Source organism: Neodiprion fabricii, chromosome 1 (assembly GCF_021155785.1).
Source record: "Neodiprion fabricii isolate iyNeoFabr1 chromosome 1, iyNeoFabr1.1, whole genome shotgun sequence".
In the NCBI taxonomy this organism is placed as follows: Eukaryota; Metazoa; Arthropoda; class Insecta; order Hymenoptera; family Diprionidae; genus Neodiprion; species Neodiprion fabricii.
The window spans coordinates 31,401,529-31,423,526 of record NC_060239.1 but is presented as its reverse complement, the minus strand read 5'-3'; the positions used below and the strand labels follow the sequence as shown (position 1 = coordinate 31,423,526).

The following is a 21,998-nucleotide window of genomic DNA, read 5'->3' as shown; positions in this document are numbered from 1 at the left end:
CGTCTCGAGCCAAGACAAATAACCGGACGGCTGTCTATTTTGATCCTGTCTTAAACTGCATCGGTTAACAAATTTCCTGCCGCAGTTTATCGGCATGCCGGAGCTGTAAACAACCCATTTGAATTTAGAAACACGGGGGACGATTTAATGCGGACGTCACCGTTGTTCTAGCCACAGCAAAGCAATACCCTGGTCAAGATGCAACGACGTACCCACGTCAGGGAAATGGTTGTGCATTAAGTTGAGTCTGGCGGGAGAAGACGTGGCGCAGTGACCATCTGGTCCGTTCCCTGGAGAGAATGCGGCATCGCATCGCGTCGGGAGGAACGGCGTAGGACGCTGCAAGCTGCAGTGCGGAGTGCCAAGTAAAAATGGAGCATCAGGGTATGGAGTGTGTGCTTCGCAACAAAGGAGACGGGGGAGAAAAGAAAGAAGAAAATTACGGACAAACGAACGAAACCGAAGGAAAGCGACGGGGAGTGGGAGGGGAAAATGGGAGATAAAAAGAAGCCGAATGGAACGCCGGAATGTCACGTTCTTGGACCATGAGCTATACATAGATGTGCCATCGACACTTTGGTCTTTCGGAGCGACGTCTTCGCGCCCAAGTTTTTGTTATGGCAGTTGGCGCGAACGGTCCGGGGCGTGACGCGTTACGCAACTCCGACGCCTACGATCGTCAATTCAGTCTCGCGAGACGTGCGTCGAGGCGATTACCTCCGAGTGTCGTGGTCAGGACACGCGTGCCGCGGAGCGGGATCCCCAGGCGCCAGCAGATCCATCCAAGCACTAGCCACGTGCAAAAATAGCCGTTCCTAATCTGCGGCGAACGCGACAAAGAACCGAAAGAAAGCTGCGTTCTTCGTGTTCAAAAGAGTTTATTTCCCTCGAAACGTCTATTCGTGTATTATAATGAGAAGAAAATAAAACAAGCATGCCAAGCGGAGGAGCAGATGGAGGAGACTCACTCAAGCTCTTCATGTGGATCCTTTTTTGCATCTCTCCGCTGATCTTGGCGTGAATCATCCTTCGTCTCGCCGCGTGGTACTTTCGAGCAAAACACTTCTCGCTCTCGGTTGAACCCTGCGAATCTCGACGCTCCCTTCCCGCCCCGTCGGTGCCTGCGTCGTCTTCGTCGCCGCGGCTTTCCGGCTTTCGCCAAACGTGACTGCCGCGAAAATCTTCTATGCATATCCAGTCACCGGTTGCGTACGCCTCGAGTTGTCTGGCATCATTTTCTCGACCTGAAATTCAAGAAGATTTCGTTCATTTTCAAGATCGAAAGAACGCCGAGCTGTATAACGGAGACGATACTGATGCGCGGAACAAGAAGCTTACCAGTGAGAACCTCCATGCTGGCGTCGGTACTGCGAGCCTGAAGTCTCCTTCGACTGCATTCTTCCCGGGGGCTGTTGGACCTCGCGTTTCTCTCCTCGGATTTTGCCCGGACCTCGGAACGACTCCCGTTGCTCCAGAGATGTCTACGTTCGCTTCTATCCTCGGAGCGGAATCGTTTGTCGAATTTTTTATACAATCGATGTCCGGAGTGCTTGGTAGTCGCCTTGTGGCCCTCGGGGGAATCGGCAAACCCGGCTGGCGGTTGGACGATTTCCTCCTGGACCTTAAACGAGGAATAAAAATGGTTCTAAAGAATAAATTCGGGTGGCGAATTGGACAGAACCAAATCCCGTATCGTGTATTCGAGCCCTAATAATTTTCTCACGTATCTCTTCACCAAATCTCCAAATCCCAGACGCAGTAGTGCATTAAATATACAGCTGTATACGGTTTCTTCCTTACACTTGGAAACGGCGTTCGATAAATTATTTCTCGGCATGGTAAAACCACAGACCGAATAAATTAACCTGTGAATCCTGCAAGAGAGCTAATACCTCGGATACGGAGACCGGCTACTTTTCCCGAAACTCCTCTGTACGTTTCTTTGAATAATGCAATAGCTAGTGGTATACCTTTTTATTAAAACTCTATACAGCACAACCTCTGCCGACTCGGGCCGATTAATTGGCGCTTTCAGTTTATTATTCTAATTGTCGCTGTGTTATACTACTCTGCATATGCTTTTGCCCCGCACAGTCGGAATGAGATACGAGGTAAATACATACTTTTGAAAAAAGTACTCCTTTATTCGCAGCTTTTCTCCGTTCTAGCCATGCTTTCAAATGTAATTCGCTTCTTCCGCCGCTTTTGCACGCGCTGCTCTTACAGTGTTCTCATATCCCCATATACTAGTGATCACTGTAGGCGTACACATACAAAAACACGAAGTATACGTAAAGAAAGACGATACGGGGAATATAAAAGCTAGTTCGTGTATACAGAGATGAAGAAGCTTTCATCTGGCGCGAAAAGCCGGAAGTCGATAATGGAGCTGTCGACGTATAACTTGCTCTGCTATGTACGTCTCCGTTAAAAGTTTATTTATTTCGAATATTCAGCTCAAGAGAATCGCAGACCACAAAAGTTCACGCTAAGCCGAGATAGTTTTTATAGGGATACACAATACCTACGTGGCGATATTTAATTTTTGCAGAATTACCTCACGACCACAATGGTGACAATGCGGTGCGTCCAGAGGTTCTAAACTAGCAGTAACGCAGGACGAGTGGTCCGCACCTTCGCTGTAAAAGACGCTGTCACTTCCGGGACTAACTGACCTCAGGGACTCGGCTGACAGTGCCTTTAGTCGCGCTTCTGGACTCGGCGACTTCACGATTATCGTCGCGTGTCCGTTGTGCCCAGGACTTCGTTGATAGTGTCCACCAGGACTCAGTCGACTCGAACAAATCTCCTCCACGGGCCTGGATCTTCTTCTGGGAAGACTTCCTGTCAACGCGGCGTTTTTGTCCTGAATTGAAATTGAAAATCAATTGCATGAAGGTGAGTGTTCTCGTGAAAATGATTTACCTCGTTGCTTTTTCGTCGCGACGAAATATAGCCTCCCGTTTTTCTTCTCGGACTCTCCCGCATTCTCCTGTGTCTTCCTCCTTCGATACTTTCCCTATGATGATGGTGATGATGATGATGAAGGTGGTGACGATGGCTACAGCTCGAATCATCCGACGTAGGGACGTGGGTTCCGTCTTCGAGTGGTTCTCGCCAGTCGTCTTTCTGTGGGCTTCTGATTATCTGCTGCTGCTGAGCCGAATCCCTCCTCTTATTGTTCCGGTGAGGACTTCGCGTGTTCAGCGGTTTGCCTCTCAGTCTGTGCCTGTGACTTGGAGTCGGACTCACGTCCCGATTCTCCAAATATCCGTCGACGCGTCCATTTTCCACCTCAGTGCCTGGCTGAAAGTCCAAGGTGAACGTTTTTCGGCGTCTACGTCTCTCCTCTTCCGACCACAGGTGAGTATCTGGTGGTGACTCTGCGTAACCGCCAGAACTGGATCGGTGCTCTTCCTGTACAGATAAAACCATCGTGAAAAAAGTTGGCTAGGTGTGACGACTATAAAAAAGTCAGAAAAAGTGATTTTCGATCATCACGTAGTGCTTCTCTTACATCGTGGTCTGGTTCAGTTTCAGAGGCAGCACCACTGAGAGGTGCAGTTGGGTAAGAATCTTGAAGAGGTTCCGGCATCGCGTCCTCGAGATCGTAGCTACCGGAGCTACTGCTCGACGTCGATCTAGCCGGAGATGGGGGCGGTTCGATTCCGGGAGAAGCTTCGGATTCTTCGATGATAGCCGGTGGACTGCAAGGCTCTTCGACGACGGCCTGAAACAGATATAATGATTCTCACCCGATATACCTTTATCGGAGAAAGCTTATCGAAGCGAAAAAAAGTTTTGTATATTTTTAGCACGCTCGCGGAAAGCGGAGGGTGAGAATTTTATTGGAAAAAAGTTTAGGATCGAGACAAAGTATTGATGAAGAGCCCGCCTTCTGTGTTCGTAAATAAGATTCAAGACTTTACGAGCGAAGTATCTTGCCCCTTCGCTATCTCCTATACACCCGGAATAGAAACTCCTATAAAATGTCCATAAAAGTAGAGGGCCTGCCCGATCGAACCACCCCGACACCTGATCGAATAGCTTATCAGGGTTTCTCTTACCTCACTTCGCGCTAGACTGTAAATGGAACTAGCGCTCTCGAAGGAACTCCCATCGGCCGCAGTGGCCGTAGCTGAGGCTGGTGCTGACGGTGCCGCACCGGAGTGAAGCTGAGGGTGTCGAGACCGGGAACTTGTGGTCCCAGAGTTTCCCGTCGTCGTACCTGTCCCCGTAGAAGTGTTTGCCGTCACATAATCTTCAGTCGTTGACGTCTCCGAGACGTCTGTATTCGTTCGACCCGAGTCCGTCCTGACCAGACTCAGTCCGAATTCACTGGATGACTGGGACTGCGGTTGAGACAAGGGTGGTGGTATCGGACTTCGTCTTCGAAGACCGCTTCGTGGTCTGCCGTTCCGTGTGGACGACGGGAAATTATCGATGCTAACGAACAAAAATAACCTCGTAAGTCTCGTCACCCTTTGGCTCTTACATCTTGTTGCATTGCAGGCTGATGTCACGCACCTTGGGATGGGGCTGACTGGGGTGGCTGGTTCTAAACGAATCCTGGGACTTGGTGGGCCCACTTCCATTTCATCTTCGGCGTCCAGCGCCTCGGTGTCCATGGAAGATCGTTGTTGGTGTTGGAGGATCAAAAGGTGTCTTCTTCTGGAGGAAGGCGTAAGAAGGGCCAAAGAGTCAGCCTGCAACACTGTAGCCTGAGATTCGTTCCATATACCGTCACTGTGGTCTCTGGTTACATCGTTCGCCAAAGAGTCACTCGACGCAAATGGCGAACCCATTACGCCGACTGGTAGTTTCGCATGAAGGAGATGTCGGTTCGATGACACGCTACCGGGACTTTGCACCGCCCTCTGAGGTCCTGAAATATTGCGATAAAGCAGTTACAGTTGATTACTCGGATGATTGCACAGAAATTTCTGAGCGTTGATGGAGTATACCGAAGCAAATTGGACCCGAACAACGACTCAAAAACTGTCAGTTACAGTGTTTAGAATGTGCAAGAAGCAATCCGATCAGTTGGTTTATTTCGCAACCATAGAAACGCGTATTTTGAGAGTAATACAAAAATTATGATTTGTTTGGATCCAGATCGAAGATGACTCGGCATCAAGTTTATTTACGACCTGACATTAATCTCCAGCTGTGCTTGAAATGCTATTCATCATCATGCACGGGGAGAGGAGCGGAGTTTATTTACAATTAGTCTAATAATAAATTTTCTCGGATATTAAAGCCTGGCTGGAGCGCTTATTGCTCTACCTAAGAAGCTTATATAATATGGAGACATCACCGTGTCCCCCAAGTCTGGCCTGTCCTCAAAGACAAGCTGCATCTAATCAGAGTCGGATTTTCAAAGTATGAAAACGCAAGTATATTTACAGACCTGATACCAAAGTGGGTGTCGTAGGTGAAGTGGGAAGTGATCTGGGTAGTATGGGCTCACCCGTGACCGTTGGCCCTGTACCTAGATTTTGAACTCCATCCTCAAGAGACACGCTCCTCTTTCGGAAGAGCCCTCGTTTGATTAAATTCTCGTGAAATTCCTGAAACAAAAGCATTTAACACACTGCGCAACGCTTCGCCGACTTTCTGAGCAACACAAGTACCTCATCGTGATTTTCTTCTCCAGGTGGTGTAGCCCTCAAAAGTGCAAGGTCGTCGGGGGTTGATGAAAACAGGATGGGAGTTCGAGTTGACTTGCTCCAAGGATCGTGATGATTTCTTCTACACGTGTGGGGGTAACTTGGCTCGCTCGTCTCCCCTATCAGCTCTCGCCGTTCAACCTGGATCTCACCGTCGGAAAGGGTCTTTTGCAGCGGCACTATTCTCCTGCATGGCCGCGGCGTTTGACTGAGGCTGCTCCGGGTGCGAGGGGAAAACGGGGCCGGTTTAAAGTCGATCAAAATTTCCTCGTTGTCGGAGTCAACGAGTCTCTGATCAGCCTAAAGTCCAGAAATCGGAAGATGTTTAGTCTTAGGGTTGGTGGGTCAAAATGAAAACTATCATTCGGTTCCTCACCTGTTCCATCGCGTTGTCCGATTCTCCGTTCACTCGGTCGTCTGTCAAGGGGCGAGGGATCGGCGTCAGAGAAGTCGGTGGAGTGTTGACCAAAAACGGTGACCTCGGAGGTTCCTCCGACTGCGTCCTTTGGAGAGGTTCATGCTCGACATCTGTGTTGCCATTGATGGGAGTACCGCCGGGTGAAGTTGCTCCCAAGGGCGTTCCTAACTGACCGGCCTCCGAGTAGCTCTTTGTCAGTTTACGGCCATTCAGAATTCCGTTCGTCTGAGCACCCTGAGAGACCATCTTCACCCGATGAATCGTCCTTGGGCTAAGTGTTATGGGAGCCACTCGCCCTCGTAGACTTTGAGGAACTTCAGTCTGTGTGGCCTGAGTCTTCATTACTCCACGTTTCGGTGGTTTTTCTTTCAAGGGGCAACAAAAACGGTTAGATTAAGATCACCCCCCGAGCAACACTAACGCCCACCAAACAATGCAGAGTCGCGAAAAAAGTGACTTCTTACGCGGTTCGTGAAAGAACAGGCAAAAAAACGATGAAATTGTGCCACTTTTTTTTGTACTGTTTCTTGTTCCGCTTTTATCGAACTACCAACCAAAGCCATTGGTCCTTGACTTACCGAGTACCAGAACACGAGGGTCTCCAGAGTTAGCGTAGGTGTGCGTCAAGGGTAGCACGGCGGAAAGGGATCCTTGCATAGTCGGCTGAGAGTCAATGAGACGTTCGTGAGACCTCGGGGGGCTTCTGGATCGTGGTACCTCGAAAGACGTCAGAGTATGGGACCTCGCGAAGCTGACGTGCTTCGGTCGTGGTGGCTGCTGGGGTGCGGGGCGAGGGTTGATCGAAGTTGGCGCGGTAAGAGTGGGCGGTAAGACGGGTCGAGGACCCTCCAGTCGCGTCGACTCCTCGTCCTCGGGTACCCACGTGTACCTTCAATAATTGATCGCAATTCATCCCCATGGATCCGATCCGATACATGGACCTTCTTAAAATTAGTCCCCGGTCACTTGACCCGCGACATCGGTATGTAGGGCACGACTCGCGGACACCGCGGGAAGTGCAGGACTCTCGACTCGCGTAATTAATAATTAAAACTAATTGTGAGCACACGCGTCCAACAGGTAGCTTCACCCTTCGTGGTGTAGCTCAGCCTTCCCAGTGTGGCAATACAGCATCTTTCGGATGTAGAGATGGAGTTACGACCCGTCCTGACCTCCCGACGCTTCGCCCTCATCCGATACTCCAATCACTCGGAGCAATAAGTCTTGGTTAAGTTTATTGGAAGCTAAGGGAGCACTGGGACGTGGTTGGTGCTAGCGTTAAATTCTAGTTAAGAGTAGACGTAGCTTAGGTATACGGTTAACCCGCGTACGTTGCTTGCCGAGAAAATACCCAGCAACCTCACTCAGCTTTTACTCAATTCCTCTTTAGACTCAGGGAATAAAAGCTCCGTGGAAGTAAACATCTTTGCTTGATTCCAAAGCACATACCCAACAGAAGCGGCTCTTCAATCCCACAGATGCTAATGCTGCCTATAATACACATCGATGTGGCGGCTGCTCGTGTGTAAAGAATCGAGCGTGGGTATAAACCTGCATACGAATGTGATTCGGCGAGACCGCGTTATAACCGGGACATTCTCTTCTCTAGCATCACGGCCAAACTCGCGATGAGGTCCGTTTCCGAAACCGCTACGTGACCTCGATCTCACACCAAGATGCAAAGATATCGAGGCCTCACTTTGGACGAAATTTCATATCAAGGTCAACCGTGGACCTTTACCGCCATTCATTGTAAGACAAATTATAAACGAACACTGGGCAGGGATGTGATCAGCATGCGCGACAGCCAGCGATGCGAGTTGCCAAATAGAGCTACAAGTTGGTGTATAAAACTGGCGTTAAAGGGATGCAGGGTGAAAATGCAGAGCACTCGATAAATTTATTGCGGCTGCGAGAATCTGGGCATAAATACGAACGTCGAGTGAGTGCCAACTTTCGCTGTAATTGCAGGCTGTACCCACTCTGCCGATGCACGGCGGTGCTTTTTGAGCTGCGCTGCTGTTGCAGTCTGAATGATCTGTAGGTACGATACTGGCTATGATTTATTGCCCGTTCACAGCGCGGCGTGAGGTTCATGCAAATGTGCTATGAGTGGCTGCAGTGTCCGCCGAATTGAGAAATAATTTTCAGCAAAAACTGGAGCATTCCATTGAGGGAGAGCGTAGCCGCATGCCATCAGGAATGATAAATTCGTCCGGTTAGCAAGCGTCGCGTCTCCGTAGTTGGAAACAATTTTTCGATCGATGAATAGAAAGGGGACTCTCGGGAAAATGCGGGTTGTTTACGAAATCGAGACGCGTCGAGTCTGCAGAGTATAATGACCGTTTCAATCGCCATTTGGTAGCGACTCAACGAACGTTAACTCTTGCGCAGGGGCCTCCTAAACGACCGTATTTCGCGAGGGCGTCGGGAGTCGTTGCAACACATCGTTTTAACCATGGGACACCGGAGGCCTGCCACAGCGTGACGACGCTAAGGGAGGTTCAAACTCCTCGGGAAACGCTTCGTCGCTTACCTTTTAGGGTCAGGAGTCGTGCAAAAGGAAGTCGGTCGTCGGCGGAAGTAGGAATTGTCCGGGTAGTCCTCCTCGTCCGTATCGTACCTGCCCTGCTGGCCCCTTGCCTGCCCTGGATGGGGCTGATGGTAAAACGTCCTCGGGTACGGCGCGTCGAAGAGGTTCTCCTCGCTCGGAGCCCCCCGGACGCAAGCCGATAGAAGGGACGTCCTCGCCGAGGCGCAAGGCGACGGGCCCCGCGAAGAGAGGCACCCGAATATCCCGCCCCCGGACCTCTCGACGGCATCCAACTGCCGATTCGTTATGCAGTACTGCTCCTTGATGTCCTCACGTGAATAAAGCGGCGTCGCCCGACGCTCTCCCCAATCCCCGTGCAGCCCTCCGACGCCGTGGAGGTCGGCCTGCGTCGAGACGTCCACCTACAGGCCCACCGCCGCGATTCAAATTACTATTTTTCGTCATTCATTTGTTGACGGGGAAGGTGGATGTTACATTTACGAGGCAAGTGTCTTGACTATTCTCGCAAACGACTTGTTTGGCTGAAATTAATCTTTTAACGACGCCGTCTTATTGCGCCGGCTTGCTGGTCGTTTAAAGCCTAATCGAGGATAAGGCAGATCTCCGAACCTTGGTTTTTATGATTTCAGGCAGCTGAGATAAAAGCTGTGGTGTCAAGGGGTACTGAATGAAATATGTTGCGTGAATAGTCAGCATAGTTTTTCTCGCAGTCTCTCAATCCTAATCTGTCGTTCGTCTCACCCCAAGTAAGATTTTCCTCTTTCCAACCCTTCGTACTTTCTTTGAGTCGACGAATTACACCGCAAATTGAAAGCATTTCCAAATAACGTACTGATTAGCCCACAGTGCAATATTATATTAGAATTAACATTCTTTATAGAAAAGATTTACCATATTTACCAAAAAGAAATAAGAAATTCATGGTATTTCACTGTGCGTGGGTAAATTTGGTCTTCCTGTAAATGATTCGATAGTGTTATCGGAGAATATTTGTATCAGATTTCCAAGAGCTTCGATTTCAAAACAGAATTGGATCTCGTGAAAGTCGCCCTTAGTTACTCGTCCGATCCATGACAAAATTCACCATTGAAAAAATACACAAATTCCTTCAGCGAAAGTGGAGAAAAAAAAAATAGATCGGAGACGAATGTAAAGCTTCAAAGAAATAATGTGGCCAAATGGTTTTCCTTGACAATGTTGCTGAAATTTTTTCAACTACCGTGGTATTAAGTAAGTAGTTAACTCCGTTTGACTAGAAGAAATTGATGTCAATTATTTCCCATTACGACGCGCTTATCTATCTGCAAATTGAAGCTGAAGCTATTTAAGAGGACAAATGTGAACCACGGGTAATAATTGGCGAGAGTTCTATTAATCGAAGCTACATTGGTTCTATTGTCACGCATATCGCGCTCCTCTGCATTCAAGGGGTGATTGTATTTGAACATATGGTAATTAAAGAAGCCTGCAGGCACATAGACTCCACGGGCCGGCGTATAATCGGTTTGAAACTTGCGCATAATACCCATTGCAGAGCGGTGATGCAGCGATCTCACGTAAAGGCATTAAAGCTCTAGGGTGAATGGCGCGGTAGGTATCGGACATGCACGCCGCGTCTGCGGATTAAAGTAATCAGTGAATGCCCGCGGCGATTCTGTCAACCGCATGATAGACGGAGATCAGAAGCTGAGTTGCAGGTAAATGGCTGAATCCAGAGACAAAAGCACCCGTGGGCTTTGTTATTCGAGGTACGTCAAGTAAATCGTCGTTTTCGTGAAATAAGTATATATCTGCGTATACCCGGTGCATTTAATTTTTTGGTGAAAAAACAAAGAAAAAGAAATACACGATATTAATTTTCCTAAGAACCGCAAGCTCCCGCAGACGCGCGATAATTAAATCGGAGAGCAGCTACATCATACATCTTGAATTTAATTATTAAAGTTAGTACGTGTGCGAAGTGCTCAGAGTCAGATTAACCAGGCAGTAACTTAAGGCGTCGGGTCTTATTAAGCTGCACCCCTTTCGCCCCGTGTAGGTAGATATTTTCTCGCCCACTCTTTGAGAGGGTGCGAGGACACGGGGCCTTAAACTTTGGTGGGCAAATCGCCGAGATGGAAAGGCGCGAGACGTAAAGAGAGACGGATCTGCGGGGTCGAGGAGCGCCTCGGGTAATTGACCGTAATTAAAGTAGGGGGTGGCGGAGGGGGCGGCGGGGTGCCTGACCTGGGGATGAAGGGTGCCGGCGGGACTCGGCCTCGGGAGAGTGGAAGACGGCGGCAGGAGCGTCGTCGTCGTCGTCATCGTCGTCGTCGTCGTCGGCGGCGGCAGGGCGGTGGCGTTGCCGGAAACCGCGAGAGCGCGGGGGTTCATGGCGATTTCCTGGTGCCGCGTGACGGGCCCAGGGTGACCCCGCGTCCCTAAGGGCCCAGGCCTCGGGGTCCCCGACATACCGCGTGGCTGCCTCGCCCGTGGGGCGATATCGATCGAGTGTGTGTGTACGTGAAGCCGATGGCTCGAGGATCCTCGCGTCGTCGGCTCGACGCGACGGCCGTCCGTCGAGAGGCGATCACTACCTGTCCGAACCCGGTGCTATGCCCGTCATCGTCGGCACTCGCGAGCTGCACTCCTTTCCCGGGACAACGAGACGGACTGCACGCGACACGACGCGAGACAACTGCACCAGGAGGTGAGGCACGACGGGCGGCGTCCTCACCGCAGTGTCTGCCTCTCCGGAGGCACTCCGAAGCGCCACCGTCGAGCCGCGTCGCGGCGCTTGCGTCTCTGGTCCAGTGTCGACGGCCGACGGCCGACGGCGTCGTCATGGAAACCCCTCTTCCCTGCAGCCGTCGTCGCCGCTCCCGATAACTCGGCCCGATTCACGGCCCTTCCGACGACGCCGGCAAAGTAGATTCTTACGCCGGGGAGGATTAGAGGGTACGTACGCCGCTCTACCCGCACCGAGCGTGGGTACCTAAGGATGGATATACAGCCTAATCGCCCGTGCCCAACAGATATCGCTATTTATCTCCCATAAATGTGGCCCGATGTACCAGCCGCATGTACCTGCTCGTCACTAATATTTCCCAATCTCGCTCCTTTCCCCCTATAGATTGTTATTTATCCACCCTCTCTCGTGTTTACCGAGTGATCAACGAGATTGCGGACTATCCACCCCGCAGCCGACCTTCTCATTTCGCCGGCATGTACATTATTAATATTCTCCGATGAAAATCAATAAAGTTTCCAAATTATATCTATACGTGAATTGTTGTACAAATTCATACCAGTTTTTTCTTTTCTTTTTTTTTTTCACCAAAACTTTAGCACCCATTCATATGTCATACCGATCGGAATCGTTTACTACGTTCAAACCGTTCTTATAGATATAAGATAAATTTAAATAGAATTTGCTAAATTTGCTATTATAGCCCCTTCATTCCAATTTAATTTTACACGCGTTTTATATCCTTACTTTAGGGGCTAGGCTGTTAATTTTCCGTTCTCTTTATCGTTATTCAGTTCATAATTTTGATACCAATATTTTCGTTTGAATCGCTAATGCATTTATTATTACAAATCTTAAAATAAACACCAGGTTTTTTTTTGCGGAATTTATGGTTCAGAGAAACTGTGCCGTTCAAGTTGTAATCACCCGCAACACCTCTTCTCGTTAGCACGAAAAAAGTAAGGAAGGGAAACAAACAGAGAAAAACTCGTTGGCTCACCCGCGTCCTAGAAGGATCGTGAGTAAAATTTTCCTTCACAAATCACGTCCTTCGGTCCTAGGTAAGTTCTAGCTTCTTCGAAATCGTAAAGGAGCGATGACTCGTGCAAAGGACACGGTATGCCCACGAGGCTTTATAAATAGAAAAGGCAAATGGAAGAAAGATGAAATTCGAGGAAAGAAAAAAAGTTATAACGGTATTAAAATTGTTTACCCGAGTGTATCTAACGAATGCGATATGCCCAGTGTTGACCTATCGTCTAAATATTATTGCTGTACCAAATTTTCCATTCCAATGGATCTATAAAAATTGTATAACGAATTTTTTTTCAAGCTTTACCGCATAGTGAATTATACAACCACAGCCGACCTACTTTCAGGACGTTTCTTGCATTGGAAATCTTTCTATCTTGGGAAAAAAAGTCTTCGGACTATTCCAAAAGTGCTACAACCACCGCCCAGAATAGGGAAACGCTTTTAAAGTCACTCTGCAACCTAGGTAGGTACATTCTGAGCACGGCTTCCGCATAGGCAAGAAACATTTCGTCCATTCTCCGGATTCATTCGTCAACTTTACACGTTTATCTACCCCTGTAGAAGCTCCAACGCCCACCTCGAGTTGACGAACAAGTATTCTGTGCCATTGTTTCTGCAGATGGCGAACCACGTTGACAGATCTATTCAATTCAGGTACATTTTATAAATATTTGTTCAGCACTGTTTCAACGAACGTGCGCGTCCCACGCAGCATTATAACATGCGGAGATCCTGAGAAAACTCTGCAAGCCTGAGCGTGATGAGCTATGAAGAAGTTGAAAATTTCGCAATATTGATTCGCGCAATGGCAAGCGGCCGCTGGAGCGCGAGCACTAATTCGTCAAGTGATAACGGCGTTATTCCACCTTGGGTTAAATAGAGTGCAGATTTGATTGAATCGCTGCAGCAACATTTGCACGCCTGATTTCCACCGTGGAAAGTTTAGCGAATTCTCGTCTTAGGCCGGAAACACGGGAAATCGGCTCCGGGGATGACGTAGAGATATCGCGATTGGAATGCCGAGAGACGCGATAAGGACACTTGCCGAACGAGAAAGCGAGAGATGCGCAGACCGAGCAAGAGGAGGAAAAAACTTATTAATCGTAAACCAGTGGCATGCCCACCATCTGCTTTAGCTGGCCAAATAAACATGGTCGAATTTATAGAACTGAAAGGCGGTGAGGGCGAAGCCGGGGGCGGGGGAGGATGGGGATCGACGCTCTTGCGGATCTGCCACCGTTTAGTGCGGTTTTCAAACGCAACCCATCCAGCATGCGTTCGCAAGACGGTAAAATAACCGCACTTTAGTGATCTTCAGTCGGGTTTTGACAGTCGGTGTCTCGGCGGTGATTTAGAACGAGCTGACGGGTCGCTCGCAGCGTCGACGACTACGGTTGAATTGGAGTAAAATGGGAAGGGATAGAGATAAATCTAAATCAATTTTCTAGCACCGCTTGTTCGATAGATATATCCGCTTCTTACACTGCAGCAAAGATATAATCATTCGTTGCCTCAGCGGTGCCCTTTTAGCAGCATAGATATAATAATACTCGAACGGAAACTTGAACCTGAACTTTGTACATACATAGAGATTGCGTAACTTTATAGTCGACTTCTTGTTTTGCGAAACTTCAAGTAGAAGACGAAGAGAGAAGAGGAGAAAAAAAAAATCGCCGACACCTGATCCTATTCATGCTTTCAACCCATCGCGACTAACTTTCCCTCGAGAGTAATAAAAAAAGTTACTTCAAATTTCTACTGGATTCGCGAAGCTGATATATTATCACCATATAGGATCGTATTGGGCGAGAATCGTGATCGCGTTTCTTCACTCTTTCAACACGGGATAAATTTATTAAATATTATTCCCTTTTTACTTGAAAATTATTTTCCATCCGACAAGTCTGCAGAGATTTTACAACGGTCAAAATATAATCGTACATTGTCAGCTGGACATGAACGCTATCCGTCAACTAATTACGAAGTAAAACAAAAAAATTGTCCCGGGCAATACAGACTTTTTAACCAACCGTAAAACATAACGAATAAAAATGTGCCACCGCGTTTTATCGGTGTGTCGGAATTGTGAGCAATTTTTTTAAATACGTTGACTGTTCGTTGAATGCTTGGTGAAAACACTTGAAGCAATGGATGCGGTGAATCGCGTCGTGCTCAACGTCGGAGGGATTCGTCATGAAACTTATAAAACTACCTTGAAGAAAATCCCGGCGACCCGGCTGTCGCGGCTAACGGAAGCTCTGGCAAACTACGACCCCATCCTCAACGAATACTTCTTCGACCGACACCCAGGCGTCTTTGCTCAGGTCCTGAACTACTATCGTACAGGGAAGCTGCACTATCCTACCGACGTATGCGGTCCCCTTTTCGAGGAGGAATTAGAATTCTGGGGCCTCGACTCTAACCAGGTTCGTCTTCGTTAATCGGCTCAATTTATACCACGCAGCGTTAAATCCTCCAACGTTTATCAGATCTACTTTAATTCGAGTAATCGGAGAAAATGATGGAGAAGTAAGAAAATTGAATTCGCCAATAAACGATCAGGGTTATCTACGGTTAATGCATAGTAGCGTTACATTTTTGTTCGTCTAATTCTCGAGGCAACGAGCGTTTGTTTACGGTGACTTTTTGTATATCACGATAGTGTAAATTCAGGGTGTAATAAAACGACCGCACTATTGCGTGCGAAGAACAGAAGCAGGTTTTTTATTATTGAAATAAGATGATCGTCGAGCTATATACACGGTGTACAAAATATTATTATAACGTTGTCTTCTTTTTTCATTCGTTTTACATTTACATTGAAGCTAGCTAACTTTGGCCGTACAATAGCGTGGGGATCATTAAAAACCTTGGTTCAGCTTTTAATGCCGTCATAAAAAGTTGTTGTATCGACGCAGATGTATTTTAAACTGACATAAATTCCGGTGCAGTATATAACCACTGCATGAATCCAACCTCCTCTGCGAGCATGTTGCACAGGGTGCAGGCACAGTCTCTGATTACTTGCACGCTGGAGGCTGCTGGCGACTGCGAGAGATGCCTGATTAATGTCAAACAGCGTGAACAGCTTAACAACCTTCGACGGGTCTTCGTTTCATGTCCGTTTTGCCCCGTAAGCGCTAAACGATCGTGTAATAGTCGTTAATGCTACCGCGGCCCGCGCCTTTTTCTCTTCATCTTTCACCTCAGCCACGCAAAACGCAGAACCTTCAAAACCAGTTGCCTTGGCATATAACTGTCCGCTTCGCAGTAGTGGGGCACTTTAACTGGATACAGATAACTTTTCGTTCTGAGTTAAATATAGGTAATCCTCAAATACGAGAAAGCCCATTTAATCTGATCTAGTACTATTTAATCCAGTATCAAAGTTGCATAATAGGTAATGGCGATGGTTGGTAGAAACTTTTCCTCGAGTCGTGTAGAATCCTGTTTTGTTACGCAAATTACCCCGCGACTGCTTTACCCTTGGCTGTACGAACGGGAAAAGGAAAGTTGCTGCTACTTTTTCTACAACTGACTGAACTTCAGTTCGCCAAAAAGAACCCCGTTACTCGTTGTCGCGTCGTCATACGTCATTCGAACCGCGAATAGTCCCCGCAGGTTCTGCAGCTTTGGATCGTCTTGAAATGGTCTTCGTCAATCCAGAAATAGATCGATCATAATAGCCTTGAATATGAAAACAAGCGGAATCCCTAGCCACTTCCATAACCCTAGCTATAGAGCTGCCGATTCAGTGTCTTCATATTGAAAATATGCGCGCAATTGTCTGCTTAGTACGTTTGTTCATAATGCTTACGTAATTGACTTTCCGGCTTTTCATTCCACTCTCTTTCTTCTCGTCCGTAAATTGTCCATCCATTAAAATAATGGCGTTCACTTATATCTCAAGTCTCCTGTTACACCACAATATGTGGTCGATAATTGTGACTCAAATATCTTTCGACCATACTCTGTAATTTTCGCCAATTACTTCATGCGGAAATGATACCGAGTTAATAATATTTCGGTACTTGTAAGATTACTCCTTCGAGCTAACGAGGGGCTGGCATCCGTAATTATCAATCAGTGGACGGTTACTTGATTCAGCGTTGTTAAGGGTAACCATTTCCAGTCATATGGTACGTTTCTTTACTATAAATATTATGATAGTACAACAATTATCATAGCACCAAAAACAGTGTTGTATCATTGTGCCACTAGTCGTGATTTACTTACAATCAAATTCCACCTTGTTCAAGTTAATAGAACAGTAATATCTCGTGTTGTTGGGTCGATACCGATCGTCGCACAGGTAGAACCGTGCTGCTGGAGCACATACAGCATCCATAGAGACACGCAGGCGACCCTGGCCATCCTGGACAAGCTGGACATCGACACGGACCGTCCAAGCGAAGAGGAAGTAGCGCGCCTCTTCGGGTATGAGGAAGCTTACTACTCCGGGCGACTAACCAAGTGGCAATGCCTCCGTCCTCGTATCTGGGCCATCTTCGACGAGCCCTATTCCTCGCCGCTAGCCAAGGGGATCGCCTGTGCGTCGATTCTGTTCATCTGCCTTTCCATCATCACGTTTTGCTTGAAAACACACGAAAACATGAGAGTATCACGTGACACGACAAGAACCGACAACCAACGTGACCCGACAGAACCCCATTGGGCTTTCTTCTACCTGGAATTGGCCTGCAACGGCTGGTTCACGGTCGAGCTAGTGCTTCGTTGTCTGGTTCGTATAACCGCCGTCTCCTTACAAATGACCAGATGTTTCTTTTTCCGCGTCATTTTACGAAAACTAATCGAAGATCAGAGTCGCACTCTTTTCTCAAATCATGTTACATGATCGTTCGTCCGTACTGGAACAATCACAGCGGACAAGCGGCGTTAATTCTTATCTTTATTTCCCAGGTCAGTCCAAGCTTGAAACAGTTTGCTATGTCGCCGGTGAACCTTATCGACCTCGCAGCAACCCTGAGCTTCTACACGGAGTTTATGATCGATCAAGTTCAATTTTTGGAAGCCTTCTCAGTCGTACGAGTTCTTAGACTGTTCAAGCTCACTCGGCACTCCCCAGGTCTTCGCATTCTGATTCACACCTTCAAGGCGTCCGCCAGAGAACTCGTCCTCCTGGTCTTTTTTCTGCTGCTAGGCATCGTACTGTTTGCCAGCCTGGTCTACTACGCCGAACGATTTCAGGTACGTATCACCAAATTGAGGACAAGGAAATATCAATTTAGAAGATCTAACTAAAATTACGACATATTTGTCGAACCAAACACATAGAACAAGTGAATTTTATGACAAAACTAGGACTCTACCACCCTTCCGGTATAATGTTAGGTACATACAAAGTAGGAAAATACAAGCGATAACTCTTCCGGACATAATGTAGCTTTATGAGTGAAGGTATCCGCGAAATTTGTAAGCTCTTAAAAATTTCCGCAAGATAAACAACCGCGTTTTTAGCTTGACCTCGAAGCACTTTCTCAGTGCCGCGAAATGTGAGGAATTCCTTTGTTTACCAAAAACTGTAGTCTCCGTACCGACGCTCGAAGAAATCCCCGAATTTTAAGCTGCTCCGTAACCTGCAACCAGAGTTTGTCGCATGAAACTTTTATCGCGAAATGGAGCTTTTCTTTCGCCACGTACTTCTCTGCGTATCTTCTTCTACTTTAACTGAGAGTAATTCCTCGGAGTCTACTTGTACTAGTTTCCACTTCCAGTCTACCGCGTTATTCTCTTCATTCAACTACCTCTACATTCCGCGTGTGATCCGCACGTTTTACTCGTGGAGTTGATACGCCCTGAATAGTCGGAAAGTTGCGACTCCCCTACGAGTATAGAGAACCGTTTCACCGCGTACCCCAAGCCATGCGTCTCCGACAACGGTGTTCAACAGTCCGTAAACACCGCACTGCGTCACTTCGTGCTTGAATCTGAAAGTCACAAATCTCTGCGATTCCTCCGAAATTTCGAAATGAACGCACGCGATACTCTGTGCTTTCTGAATCTGACAGCGCGTTACCCCTCAACTGTGTTTGGGTTCCCAAAACGCCTGGGGGCTGAATCGAACCCAAATTCAAACATTTCTATTGACTTCGAGATGAGCCCTTTCTCGATCTATTACCGAGTATCACCCAGATCAAAGTCGAACTCTCGTGCCTCATTTTCCAGCATAATCCAGGAAACAACTTTGAAAGCATTCCCGAGGGTCTCTGGTGGGCTTTGGTAACGATGACCACGGTTGGTTACGGTGACATGGCGCCCAAAACATTTCCTGGAAAATTTGTCGGCGCTCTTTGCGCCCTGGCTGGAGTATTAACCATTGCTTTACCAGTACCGGTAATCGTCAGCAACTTCTCGATGTTCTATTCCCACACGCAGGTGAGCTTCGGTGGCACTGCACTCTATGCCATAATCACGATATATCTAACTATCGTTTCGTATGAAATTGCATGCAGTTTCAAAGTTACTTTTATTTTTATGCCCAAAAAAATGCTCATGCTTCCTCCTTAGGCTCGCAGCAAATTACCGAAGCAAAGACGAAGAGTTTTGCCAGCAGAAGCACCGCGCAGAAACAGACATCACAAGCCTCATCAAAATACCACCATTCAAAATCAAGACTTCGTGAACACATTGCCGAGGTTCACGGCTCCCCTAATGCCTCGACCGGCCACCATCGGGATCGATACTTTCCTGCAACTGCAGGTAAATTGTTTTTATACACATTGGTTTATCAGCTCGTTACTCTGTCGCCGTGATGCAAGATTGAAATTGGTGTCAAAATTACTCGGCCAACGTAGTAGCCGTTACGATAAGTGTGGATCGCAACATGACCGACGATGGAAGTACGATTAACGGCAGCAGACGTCTCCTGGAGTGAAATTGACTCGGTCATAAAACGGGTCACTGCCCATACAACGATGAAATTGTTTAACGACGAATACGCACAAGGGGCGAGGGAATAAGCTATATAAAACGTTGACGACTATATAGCGATCAGCGCCGCTCGACAACGTCGCATTAATTTGCCCTTACCACTGCCTTGAACACCCTCTAACATCTTGCGACCCCCGCTGAATTTTCGCAATAAATTTTTCATATGTGAAAAAGATTAGAACTCTAGTGCTCACACAATGAAGAGGTAACAGACGGAGGGTTAGTCTAAGAGGATAATAGAAACCTCTAGAAGGATTCGTTCACTCTCGTCTCGACACAGTTTCGATGGCTATTCCATTCGATCGTGTGCGAATAATGACTTTCGTAATTTTACAAGAGATTCTATTGCGTAATATTATAAATTATTTTTCGTGTAATTATCGAATTATGGAAAATCATTCGCTTCTGCTTTTGGAATTTTCAGCCACAGATTTTGGCGAATCTAGCAGAGATTCGGCCAAGAGCTACGACTATGCCATCTGAGCAGAAGGAATTCACAGCGATCCAGATCACGAACAACAATTCCAAGGACTGTTCACCCGAAGAGTTGAATCTAGAAAAGGGGAAGACTGCAGAGACCGTAGAAACATCTGACATTGAACCTCAAAAATCAGCCTCCCATTCATCCGCAATTCGTTCGGATGCATGCGACCCTACTTTATCATTGTAACCAGCTAGATGACGGCGATTTTGATTCATTAGCACACAAGAGAAATGTTAGTAAGACAGATTTGCTTGTGCGAAACGTGACGTTCGCGTTTCAGGATTCAGATGAATTTTCATCAATGTTTAGTTTTTCTTTCAGTTATTTTCATTGAATGAGTAGACATGTATGCCTGAAGTTACGGATGACTTGTACTATAAACAGGAGAGATGAGAGCCCAGAGAAGTAACACACGTGGTTTGAAAGTCAAGGATATATGGTGATGAAAAATTGACAAGTAATCCCAAACAGTTCGTGTTATCGTTTAATGTATAAATGAATGTCTTGATGTAATTCAACTTCCCTGACTACCGTGCCAGAGTTTGAATGGTAGAAAAAACATCGCGGACCAACTCGGTGCCACAGGATTGAACGTAAGAGCTGCAGAGACGTCAGAACTCTGGTCACGTGCGTATAATCTGCCAGTATCATTTCACCGACGATCGAGACTGGTGAAAACGTCGCGACTGAAAGCCACGTAAATGGGCTGTTTCGTCAATTGATACGCAATCATGTGGCTGTAACTCGATTCCCTTCGCTTCTGGCTGCTGTGTAGTCATAAACTGGCTACCAAAGGTAATTATTACGACGAATTTCCATCGCATACATGTTTCGCCTACCAATTTCAACTTATACACATAGCTATCCCGATTCCCCGTAGCTCTATATTTACGCCTCTTGTTATGCTTCCTCTTCGTTTCTAGAACCGCGAACGAATAGGTTTCAAAAGCGTTTGTTAAACATCCGCTTTGGAGCGAGTTGACTGTTGGCGTAGTCCCACGTACCGTTCTTACGTAAAATTTAAATTCCAAAATCAGAACGGGTTTTGGGGGAAATATAAAGTTCAATGTTTTGCGTAACCTGCAGAAAATCTAATTCAGTTAATGTATTATGGTAGTGTTTTATTGTTCGGAAAAAATTCCGTCGCTCTGTAAGATCGCATTCTTTTCCGAAAGACTTCGAGCGCGAAATATTAAAAAAGAAATATTTTACTGGACTAGAAACAAACCGAAAAACCGAAGGAATTCGACTGCAGTACGTACGGTCCTAAAAACAAATGCGACTCCGGAGTACATATGCACCTTTATCAAAATATTAATTAAGCACAACAAATTCTGTTCCACTGCCGAACTCTTGAATGAAAAATGTTGCAATCCTGCCTGATGGTGTTTACCGAACTGTGCTGAGGAAACCGGTGTCGCCTATAGGTATATCAATTTTTAATACGTAGCTTGCAGCCGGTTGTCCAGGTCACTGCACCTGAATGAAGATTGTAGTTTATTAAACAGAGCCTTTTTCACTCTCGCACAGGTAGGTACACCGAGCGCGCATATTATCTCCGTGCCAGAATCAGACGGTAAATAATAACATCTTATGCGCGGGGGTGATTAATGACCTCATTACTGATTAATGCTCTGTCGCTTCTGGCGCGGCCGTGTCACTCGGCAAAGCGGTAATTACACCCACCACGTTTAAGGAAGCCGATAACATTGTCGGAAAATCAATAATAATAATAATTTCAGTCAGCGTACATCCGGTATATAAGTACTGGAATAAAGTGACGATAATTGTTAATAAGATCAAGCTATTTCGGAGTCGAAGTCTCGAGGAACGAACTTGACGTTCTGGATTAGTATGATAAAATCGAGCTTGAATAACATTTCGGTTCGGCAATAATCTACAGTGCGGTGCTCCGCGCCCACTCACGGGCGGGATCTCAGCCTATACCGACACTTTTATGTTGCAGCAGCTAGTCTACGGTATACGGTTATAGGTATAGACGGTTAAAAGCTGCGGCACATAGGCAGAGTTTCCTCGCGTGCGAAGGGCGCAAGCGTCCTATCGACCGGCGGAACATTTGCTCGAGGCAACTGTCCCCACCAGGATACCGTGAGCCACCTCACCCTCGCGTATTTTCTTTGAAATTTACCTGACGTCAC

The 21,998-nt window shown here is 47.1% G+C and overlaps 2 protein-coding genes across 3 annotated transcripts; one reads left to right on the top strand and one right to left on the bottom strand.

Annotated features, from left to right (window-relative positions):
• Positions 1 to 156: 156 nt before the first annotated feature.
• On the bottom strand, positions 157 to 11,390 carry LOC124187889. The gene is made up of 14 exons (XM_046580073.1): positions 10,868 to 11,390; positions 8,624 to 9,042; positions 6,666 to 6,976; positions 6,046 to 6,452; positions 5,634 to 5,969; positions 5,411 to 5,570; positions 4,528 to 4,885; positions 4,068 to 4,446; positions 3,518 to 3,730; positions 2,893 to 3,417; positions 2,558 to 2,806; positions 1,339 to 1,621; positions 969 to 1,244; positions 157 to 290 (listed from the first exon to the last, which is right to left on the bottom strand). The coding sequence occupies exons 1-14, from the start codon at positions 11,090 to 11,092 to the stop codon at positions 157 to 159; spliced, it is 4,275 nt and encodes a 1,424-aa protein (XP_046436029.1). The 5' UTR covers positions 11,093 to 11,390.
• Positions 11,391 to 13,663: 2,273 nt separating this feature from the next.
• LOC124174500 (potassium voltage-gated channel protein Shaw-like) lies at positions 13,664 to 20,391 on the top strand. Of its 2 annotated transcripts, XM_046553713.1 has the most exons (7): positions 13,664 to 14,830; positions 16,717 to 17,145; positions 17,325 to 17,612; positions 18,591 to 18,800; positions 18,933 to 19,124; positions 19,780 to 20,071; positions 20,161 to 20,391. In XM_046553713.1, exons 1-6 carry the CDS (start codon positions 14,552 to 14,554, stop codon positions 20,023 to 20,025), a joined length of 1,644 nt encoding a protein of 547 aa, XP_046409669.1. In that variant the 5' UTR covers positions 13,664 to 14,551; the 3' UTR covers positions 20,026 to 20,071; positions 20,161 to 20,391. The 2 variants fall into 2 exon arrangements, with proteins under 2 accessions (XP_046409669.1, XP_046409668.1); XM_046553712.1 differs by having other exon boundaries at positions 19,780 to 20,391.
• The last annotated feature ends 1,607 nt before the right edge of the window (positions 20,392 to 21,998 follow it).